Source organism: Halictus rubicundus, chromosome 12 (assembly GCF_050948215.1).
Source record: "Halictus rubicundus isolate RS-2024b chromosome 12, iyHalRubi1_principal, whole genome shotgun sequence".
Taxonomy (NCBI): domain Eukaryota; kingdom Metazoa; phylum Arthropoda; class Insecta; order Hymenoptera; family Halictidae; genus Halictus; species Halictus rubicundus.
In genome coordinates this window covers 6,161,335-6,171,956 of record NC_135160.1, presented here as the reverse complement: position 1 = coordinate 6,171,956, position 10,622 = coordinate 6,161,335, and the positions used below count along the sequence as shown (strand labels likewise).

The window sequence follows — 10,622 nt, the reverse complement described above, 5'->3', positions numbered from 1 at the left end:
GTCAACTTTTCCGGAATCGATATCTACTCGACCGTATTGCTCTCTAGGGATACACGTTCGCGTTCGAGGAGATAGACCACGGATTTTACAGGGGTAAAAATGAATTGATCTCTTTTGATACCATTTCTACCAGAATTACTATTCGTAACAAATTCTAAGAGGTCTTTCCGAAGCGAACAAATATCGCATGATCCGTTAGGATTTGCAACTAAGCTTCCGCAGAGCCAGAGTGATTGCCTCGACTATCGCGGTTCGAACTTACAGCTTCCGGTTGTCCACAAGATCCTCGGTTGTTTCATCTCTGCTAGAGACCTCGAGTTGTTTGCCCTGTGGCGGTCCGCGACGAAAAAAAGCCGAATTCGAGTTCAAGTTTCCGCAGACACGGCTCGATTGCGGGACATTAACCGACTAGCCTCGGCCAGCCAAGTTTCCTTTGACTGCTAAGCGGAGGTGGAGGGCAGACTGTGCTCCGAAAGGATTCCCGGTGGAAGTTTCTCTCCGCTGGGCGCTTGTTAACACGTTCACGCCGGAAATTGAGGTGTCCCGCGGTTCGCGCGCGGAAAATGATTAATATATTGCTCGAAGGGAAATGCAGTTCACCCCGGGAAATAATAAAGAGTCTAATGGGAATTTAATTCTTTCGAGATTGTGGTAAAATCTGTGCAACGGAAAAACTTTTATTGTGAATTATTACGCTCTGTGCGGGCAAGAAGCTTTGCCACGCGAAAGTAAAATAATCGCGGCTACATTCGTGCTTCTTTACCAACGTTTTCTTTCTATTTACCAGCGGTGTTTATCAGAATGTCGAACTTTATTTTTCAGTGGCAAGCTTGAAGAATATTTCGTTGATTATTTTTAGAATGTTTTTTGGACGATATTTTTGAAGAATTTCTGAAGTTGCAATTTTCCGAAGGATATTTTTTATCCGATTGCGATAACAAGTATCAAGAAAGAACAATGTAACGGGATACATTTTTCAATAGACAGCGGTGTTATTTACGGCAGCGTGTACCAGGTCAGGCTTAAAATCTGCCATTAAGCCTCGCCTTCTTACACCCACGCCATTTATATTTTCCCATTTCTCTTCGCCCCTTTGGAATCCAAGAAAAAATAATTACGCAAATAGCTTCCCGACACTATCACCATAAAGAAAACCTTTTCGCTAAAACAGGCTTTTGCTATGAAAATGCTTCCGTTGATTTAATGCGGCGAACAAGTGCAAAGGTTGAAACAAGCAGAAAGAGGTGTGCTCAGAAAGAATAAAAGTCTCTCTGCGCTTATAAAAATAATAGAAATGTCAATGTTATCCTGAGGAGGATGATTACTGTTTACGCACCTAATAGAACATGATTTTAATAATTCCATTACTTCTTACCATCGTCAATTTTATCATGAATCCATAAAATCCGTAGTGAAAATATTCTAGGTCGGATGAAATATCCGAGTTCACAAATTCGCAGAGTTCCAAGAGGAGAAAGGTTAGGTTCGCTCGCGATTAAGATACTGCCAGGTGAAGCATCGGGTAGATCATTGGAAAAAGTCCGTCGCGAGGTCCTAAGAACTAGAACAAATCCAGAAAAATCCTAGTCGGTTCTCGGAGCAGAGGTGCGCGAACATTAGCATTTCCTGGTCGACGGCCCATAAATCCGGCGCGTTTCTCGACAGGCCGATCGAAAAAGCGCGATCTGAAGTGTGCTCGAGCGAAGATCTACAGCGTCCGTGGAACTAGGCTAACGCCATCGTTTAATGGCTGGCGTCCGCGAGGATGTAATCTGCGCGACAGCCGAGTATAATGGTCCTCGTTGACCGTATAATGGTCTTCGACCGGCGTTGATCCGATGGGTTCTCTGTGCAGCGGCAGCAGCTGAAAGCCGACTTTTCTTTTGTTCCAGGCGGAGGAAGAGGAAAAAGAAGAAGAAGAAGAAGAAGCAGAAGAAGAAGCAGAAGAGGATAGAGGACCAGAGCGGGAGGCAATTGTACACCGGCGCGCGACGGCCCGGTGCTTTTCAGATTATCGCGCTCCCGGAAACACGATCGTTTGACGCCTGACGGAATGACGTCGGCCCCATCCCCTTCGCCGTCGACGTCGACGCAACGAGGTACCGTTCGAGCGTCGTCGATCCCGAGCAGAACGGGAGGAGCCATTTAACTGGATCGCGGTCGAGAACGTCGATCTGTCCCCCGGGCCGACAGATAGGATCGCGATCGAGGAGAAGGGAGGACCCCGGCTAACAAAGAGGCGACTCTGGATCGCGAGGATTCACGCTCGCTGAGTGATTGCGCCGGGTCTCGAAGCGGCCGAAGATCTTCCGAAAAGATTTAACAGCGGCGAGAGGATCCATCCGTCGAGAAGAGACTGCCAAGGACTCCGCCATGAACACCACGTCGATGTACACGACCAGCGTGATCGACTACGCGAGGAAGGTCAGCCAGAACGACTCGATGATCCAGAACTGCGAGGCGGATCTGCCCATCGTCTCGCTGATCAACCAGATCCTCTACTCCATCGTCTGCATCGTCGGCTTGCTGGGCAACACTTTGGTGATCTACGTGGTGCTGCGGTTCTCGAACATGCAGACGGTGACGAACATGTACATCCTGAACCTGGCGATCGCCGACGAGTTCTTCCTGATTGGCATACCGTTCCTGGTCACCACGATGAGCCTGCGAAGCTGGATCTTCGGGAAAGTGATGTGCAAAGCTTACATGATCACCACCAGCATCAACCAGTTCACCAGCAGCATCTTTCTGCTGATCATGAGCGCGGATCGGTACGTGGCTGTGTGTCATCCGATATCGTCCCCGAAGATCCGCACGCCGTTCATCTCGAGGATGGTGGCGTACACCGCCTGGGTTGCCAGCGCCCTCTTCATGTTCCCGATCATCCTGTACGCGAACGCGATGGAGTCGGAGAAGGGGATCAACTGCAACATCTACTGGCCCAGCAATCGGGGCGGTCACACCACGTTCACCCTGTACACGTTCATCCTGGGCTTCGCTGTGCCGCTGATCCTGATCCTGAACTTTTACTTCCTGGTGATCAGGAAGTTGCAGACGGTCGGCCCGAAGAACAAGTCGAAGGAGAAGAAGCGGTCCCAGCGGAACGTGACCAAGCTGGTGCTGACCGTGATCGCCGTGTACGTGGTCTGCTGGCTGCCCTACTGGGTGACTCAGGTGGCGCTGATCTACACGCCGCCTAAGAAGTGCCAGAGCAAGATCACGATCATGAACTTCCTGCTGGCCGGTTTCCTCAGCTACAGCAACAGCGCGATGAACCCGATCCTGTACGCGTTCCTCAGCGACAACTTCAAGAAGAGCTTCCTGAAGGCGTGCACCTGCGTCGGCGGCAAAGACGTGAACGCCACCCTGCACATCGACAACAGCGTGTTCCCGAGAAGGAACAAGGCCGACACGGAGAGAGTGCAGTCCAGCAGACAGCCAGTTTCCGGTCAATCCAGACTGTGCCTGGAGGACGAGGAGGACGCGAAGAGGTGTCTGATCAGCAAGACGTCCACCACGACGGTGACGCTGACGTCGCGGTCGGACATCACCATCGGGAACGACTCCAAGGACCAGCTGCAGCGGGACAAAGACTCGATGAAGAACGGCGCGCAGCTCACTCTGCTGACGCAGGTCTAGATCATCCGGCGAAAACCGAACGATCCAACGAATCGGAAACGATCGAGTGACACAGACGCACGGATCTCGTCAAGGGAGACGGAGATCCTCCTCTACCCGCTCGACCGAGATGCCCTAATGAGCCCTGGGTTCGTCGAAGTCGCCAAACGAGGGAATCCCACATCTCTCGGGACGAGAGGCGCCAGGAGCAGACACCTAGATCTTCGTCCCAGTGGAACGATCGATCATGTGGTGCTACCTCTGTCCATCGAATTTTTCATACCTCCCGGAACTATCGACCGTGAAAACGTGCCCCGCCGGGCCCCCAGCTTACGTGTATCCCGGTTGTGCCCCTTCGGGACACCTCATCCTCGCTGTAGATCCGTACCCGATACCGCCCGAGGACTCCCACATAGGCGAAACTTGGACATTCTTCGAGAACCATATTTTCCGTGGAACTTTCTACACCCAGGACTATTGGGATCAACCGACAGCAATCTCACATTTATGTCTACGCAGAATATCTACTGATCCATGTTCGAGGAATTCTTGTTTTGAAATATCATTGAACTTAACTGTTCCTGTTCTATTTCATTTCTTCTCTTCCGTCTTCTTGAATCTTTCTTTTTATTTCCTTCTACCGTTGCCAGTTTGTGTTCAGATCATTTTGTATAAGAAGAGAGTTTTAGGTAACGTCTTAGATGGTGTTTGTATTTTCTGCTTATGAGTTTCATATTTTAGAAAAGTGTAAAAAGAAAAGAGTTTTTCGTGATCATTATTTCAGGTGTACACGTCACCAGCCGACAGGAGTCATCGGAAAAGTAACAGGATTTACACTGAAATGACTGTCATCTGTCGTCGCCAGTTCGCAAAATTGTGCGCATCAATTAACACTTTGACTGCCAAACTATAGAAACCTCAAAAATTCCATAAAATCAAAGCAAGATATTTAATGAAATAAAAATTGACAAAAATTAAATGTATGATATTGAGTAGTCCTCCAGCTTTCTTGCATTTTACAGATCCTAATTGAATTTGGTACAATGAATATATTAACGTAAAAATTCATTTTAAAACCAGGATAAATAATTCCGTCACCCACATATGGGTGACATGGCAGTCAACGTGTTAAGCATCGTTTCTTCTGTCGTACCACTTCTCAAACGTCTCTACACTTTCTTCCCCATGCAATCTCGTCTTTGCTCTTTATTATTCGGAGACTGAAAGGAAGCGAAATATCATTTCGAAAGAGAGTCACTCAATTTGCAGACACGAGTACGAACGGCTCCGACAAAAGTTTCGCCTCTGTAGGGGTACTTCGCGCTGCTAGCGTGTCAAGGATCACCGGCGGTCGACGAGAGAACAACCGAAGTTGAACATCGCTCTCCCAGCCGCGCGACAAGCGTGATTCGAACGCTATCATCACTCTTCGGGGAGAGATCGACTAAGCAGCCTAGAGCTCCTCCGACTCTGGACGCGACGCTCGCGGAAGATTTACGAGCTTTCAATGTAGGCGGCCGTGTGGCGAGCTTGCGAGAGGACTGGTTGGGAAATAGGACTTTCGGGAGACGTCGAGACAGTGTCACAAACGGATGAAATCGTCATCTGTTTGACACTAGGTTCACGCGACAAAATGACGGATCTAGTATTCTCAATTCAGAATTATCGAAATTGCAAAGATGCGCGAGAAATTTCTTTCTCTGGGTGTATATTGTAAAAGAAGTGGCTAAAAATTTGGATATTATTTTTATAAAACATTGGGTATATGCCCCGTGAACCTAGCGTTTCGTGTGCCATCAACCTAAAATTGTAAACGCATCCTGGCATCCTAACCCAGTTCTCGAAGCTGGGAATTTCCGATCGGCGGGAAACAGCGATCACCAGCGAGACAACGATCGCGAAAGCGAAAAACGATACTAATTGTTCGGTCGACTTCCGATCCCCCGGACACCTGAAACCGAGAATCACCGATTGGCAGGTGTTCGGCGAACGCGGGACACGCGAATAGCTGCGCTGATTGCTCGGCGCCGCGCCGCTTGCGTTTGCCTTCCAATCAGCGTGGCCTTTGAGCTACAACGAGCCTCTCGTTACACCGTATTCTCTGACGCGGAATTTCGACGCTCCCCAAGAATTCGCAAGTTCAATGCACGACGTTCGTGGAACGAGAGGGGGGGGGAGGCGCGAGCGCTCGAAAATTCGCGATCCTCTGATCGCGGCGAATTCAAGAACTCGCGCTGGATCACAGACTTTCATTTGTTCCCAGGCTGCAAGATACATTTGTTCGCGGACCGCGGAAATTCGATTTAAAGAACATTTTGTTTCCTTGTTCAGTCGTTTCGATGAATTGGTAATAAAGCATACGATTTTTTAAATTTTGTTCCCGATTTGTGTACTCTACGAACAAAAATAGATCCACAATTTGCTTATAAAAATCCTTCGAAAACGAACAATATGAAAACTTTTGTCCGATTTATAATCTATTGGGGCCGTTCGCGAAATTTCGGAACTGAAAATTTTCGATAATGCGAAATGAAGATCTAGATTAAAAATAGTATCTTTGCAATAGAGAACGAATCAACCCAATCCGACTCACAGTTTCCGAGATAAAAATTCATGAACGTAACATACGTCTTATATGCAAGCAGATTCAACAAATGTTCATTCAAATGTTCGTATTTCATAATCGATGACTTAAACGCCGCCTAATTTCACATAAACCTTGTCATACTTTCGAACAAATCCCCCGAAATCGACGCCGTAGCGGCTGATTTATGCGAACAAGGTGAACACGAAGGAGAAAACCATCGGGAAGAGGTATAATCAATTTTCCTTAATCGTCTCGGTTAAGGAACGATCGGAAACTGGAACAGAGTGTACGAATCGAAAACAATTCGGCGCTGTTTGGAGAGTTTTCTGTTCGAGAGCCGGGTGCGTCCATCGAAAATTCTACATGATACTTCGTGTTCGCGATTGACGGCGGAATTTATGGTCCGGTCGTGCTCCCGGCCCAGACGTTTCAATTCCCGTGGGCAGTTCGGCGAGTTCCTAAAGATCCGTCAACGCGAATTCACCCACGCAACTCGTGCTGTATCGGAGAAGCAATTCGAAACAGCCGTATCGAACGGTTGCGACGAACTATCGAGTGTCCCGGTCGGTGCTCTTTTTACTGCAAGGAGAGCCAGAGGAGCAGGAGGACGAGAGCGCTCGTAAAAGGGATTCGTCGCGGTCGTATCGTGTCACGTGCGCCTGCAGTTTGTTTCGGATCGCTAATTGCAGTCGAAACGCGTGCCACCGTGGATCGCAGGCAAGCGAAAACCCCGCCATTAACGCGGCTCGCTCGCAATTTTCGCTAAAACGCTCCGGGGACGAATCGGAGTTTTTAGGACACGATCTTGCGAGGGATTGTCCCGAGAAATGGCGTTCTGGCAGGATCAGAAGATTACCTACTGGCCATTAGTCAACGCTTATCGTTAGGTCAACAATTTTTTTTACAATATCTAATTACTAGCAAGAACTTTACCAGAAAGAACTTTACAGATTAAAATAATTAAAGCAAAATTTTTAAGCTTTTTCATGACAGGATATTAACTCTTTGCACTCGGGAATTTTGTAAACACCTGTTAAATGTTGAGTCACGCTCGACGAATGGTTACGAATGGTTCAAATCTAATTACCCGATTCAATACCATTAAGTTTTGCTAAAATCTTATTTCTTTCCTACCGCGCAGAAAATAATAAAAAAATATATTTCTCCCGGAAATAACGGTGAGAACTTGAGACATTGTTTACGGAACATAAAACAGAAAGTCTTATCTGGCCGGGAAGTTTCGCAGGCGGGCCGCTGTACAGCGGACAAGAATAGCGCTCGAAAGGTTTAACAGGCTTCCGGTCGGCAAAGTGTTAAATACCCATCGTCCATCGCCGATACGAGGCCGGGAACAGTATCGAGCCGGGTCCCATAAAAGTTCGAACCTCGGTATCGATTCTTATCGGGCGTGGGATTGAAACTAATCCTTTTCGGGAGCTATTGGCAACGTTATCTTGCGTTGCGCGCCTTTATTGGACAATTTAAGCTGGTACCGCGCTGTCGATACCGATAACCGTGCTCGCGTTTGCTCGAAAGAATTAGATATCCTCGATATCGTGGCTCCGTGGGAGGTTTCGCGAAACGAGCCCCGGATTTGCCGAGACCTTTCGTTTTCCGCTCGGTTGGCTGCGACGTTATTTCGCGGAAAAGAGATCCCCCCTCCTTCGCGACCAGACTATTCAAATGGGAGATCGAGATTGCGCTCCGTACTTGAACTCGTCAAATAATTCAATGCTTTGCATTTTTCAACGATTCAACTGCCTGTTGGTATTTTGTTTGACGTTCAATTTTATACCGGGACAGATGGTGTCCAACGTTGCACAGTACAGTGTTTATTCGATATATGTGTATGTCCAAAAAACGGGTCCAGCCACGGACATGTATCGGCAAGGGGATACACGGCGACGGAGACTTGGCCCCTCGCGGACTATACCCCTCGGCAGTGGGGATAGTTCCGTGACTTTTATCGGCTAGGCATTTGTGACACATATAGAGTAAACACTGTACAAAGCACAGCGCCGTTTAATATTTCGTTAGAAAATTTCTAAAACCACAGGAGTGCCTCGACGAAAACCCGTTGAATAAACTGACCAAACGTACCTCTCCAATTGTTATTTCACAGTTGCGAAAGCGGTTTCGCAGCAGCAGGAAAATGCACAAAGGGCAGAGAAAGCAAGTGCGTGTTGTCTTTGACTGAGAAAGCTAGACCGCACAGTTTGACTAGCGCCAGAGCGGAACGGCATAGTAATAATCCTCGCGAGAAGATAATCCTGATCCACTTAGTTCCGCGAAGAGTGTGCTCCGGGTCGAGCTGCGAGTTCGCGGAACGCAGACACTGTTGCGGGATCGAGTGTAGCCGAGAATCACGGTTAATATTCGCGATCCGTCGATCGCTAGGGGATCCTTGGGAGCAGCGTCATTAACGCAACTTCGCCGGAGTTCGCTCGGGGCGAACTGCACCCGAGCTTCCGATTTCACCGGGGTTTATTAGATTCTTCCGTAATCTTCCCCTCGAGGAAAGGGGAACGCGGGGGCTACATCATTGTGCGTACAATTGAATCGCATCTCCAGTGACTTCTCGCGCGCACGGTGCGCCGTGAGGTTTCTTTGCAGCGACAACAACGCCTCTCCAACACGAAACCTGCTATTTCCTTCAGCGCGAATCGCGGAGAGTTTTCCCGGAAACTCTGTAGAAAGTTATGCTACCTGCTGATTGTTACTGAGATGCCGAGGACCAAATCTCCGGCGAGATCTGACGGTTCATTCGTGATCCCAGGAAATTGCCGCGGAGAAGAAACCGTGGGCGATCGACGCGACCGGGATTTGAAAAGGTTACGCTGTGGTTGTTTGCTCGCCCGGGGAACAAAGGAACGAGCATTTCCCCCGAAATTCATCTCCGCGCCCCGGAACGATACCGTTTCGCGGAAACGAGCACCGTTAGCGTTTCAACGTTCAAGGAAAAAGGGCGACGCAACGCTTCCGGGAACTCGCTTTTACCGCGATGAGGCACTCCCGATCGAACGCCGTCGTAATTCCCAATTTATTTAACGTTGTTTACACATTGCGGTCGGCACGGTGGCGCATCCTCCGGGAAGATGGAAGCGGACGCTGTGGCCCGTTCCCTTGATGGACGATGCTTTGCTACAATATTTTTAGTAGCTCTAGATCGCACAAAACTTCCGACGTAATAGATTCTTTATTTGATTCCTGTTTCTTTAACGCTGGGTTTACGGGACCCGGGTTCTTGTATTTTCAATTCACTATTATTAAGATTCTAAAGATACATCTGTAGGAATATTTTAAAGGAAACTTCTACGTCTTAGGAGTGACTTATCGGGTGGAGTGATCTCATACCGATTTCACTATAATTCAATTTATATTCTTTCGACAACTCGATACTTAATGACAACTCGATACTAAATACTTTAATAACGCTCGCGACTCTCGCTTCTCTAACTCTCGCTCCACTGACTCTCTCTCTACTGACTGACTCTCTACCGACTGACTCTCTACCGACTGACTCTCTACCGACTGACTCTCTACCGACTGACTCTCTACCGACTGACTCTCTACCGACTGACACTACATCCCTCGCATTCGTCCCTTTTATCCAAGTCCCTCTTTCATTCATCCTCTCTTGCACTCTCATTCTCTCTCTATCAGTTTCACATCCATTCGGAAAACCCAAGCAGTCACGTACGCCCTGCGCTTGGCGCCCCTAAACACTTTACTCTTGTCACCGAGACCCAAACACTCTTCTTTCACACTTCGGACCAAACAGACTTCCTTTCACGCAGGACCCAAACACGTTGGCGCCACAATGTCGTGTCCACGGTCACTCTAAACAATCACTCTAATACAGTGTCTCATTCACATAACCCTACACATCCGTCAGGAATTATTCTACAAATTTATTTCTTTGGGTATATGTCATTTAAAAAAATGGCTACAAATTTGGGCAGCAGATTCCTGTTATTTTTATAGAGTAATGTAAAATAGTCCACTTTAATGCTCCGTAAACTTAGTGTTAAATCCATCTCTGGGAAAGAAAGTTTGCACAAAGGTCACTCTTATGAGAATGCCAGAATGGAATTCTAAAGAGTCCAAAAAGAATCCAAAGGGTCCTCTCCTAGATCGCTCTGAAGGGATCCACAATTTCATGAAGACCTCAGGGGGCTCTGAAGGATACTTAACAGCCTCAGAAGAAATGTGAAAGAGCTCAAAGGATCTGCAAAGTTCCAAGAAGAATCCGCAGGATCCTAAGAGATCAAGAGTACTTCTAGAAAATTCCAGAGGTTCTGACGAGTCTCCCACGAGTTTGAAATATCACCCGAAGAACCGTGAGCACCTGAAGGGGAACTTGAATTCCGTCTTCGTTCGAGCACAAGGTAACACCGGTGTCGCTCGAATTGTGAGG

At 47.9% G+C, this 10,622-nt stretch overlaps 1 protein-coding gene across 1 annotated transcript; it reads left to right on the top strand.

Moving 5' to 3' along the window:
• The first annotated feature begins 2,223 nt into the window (after nt 1-2,223).
• LOC143359967 (somatostatin receptor type 2) lies at nt 2,224-4,258 on the top strand. The gene has a single exon (XM_076798421.1). It carries the CDS (start codon nt 2,374-2,376, stop codon nt 3,637-3,639), a length of 1,266 nt encoding a protein of 421 aa, XP_076654536.1. The 5' UTR covers nt 2,224-2,373; the 3' UTR covers nt 3,640-4,258.
• The last annotated feature ends 6,364 nt before the right edge of the window (nt 4,259-10,622 follow it).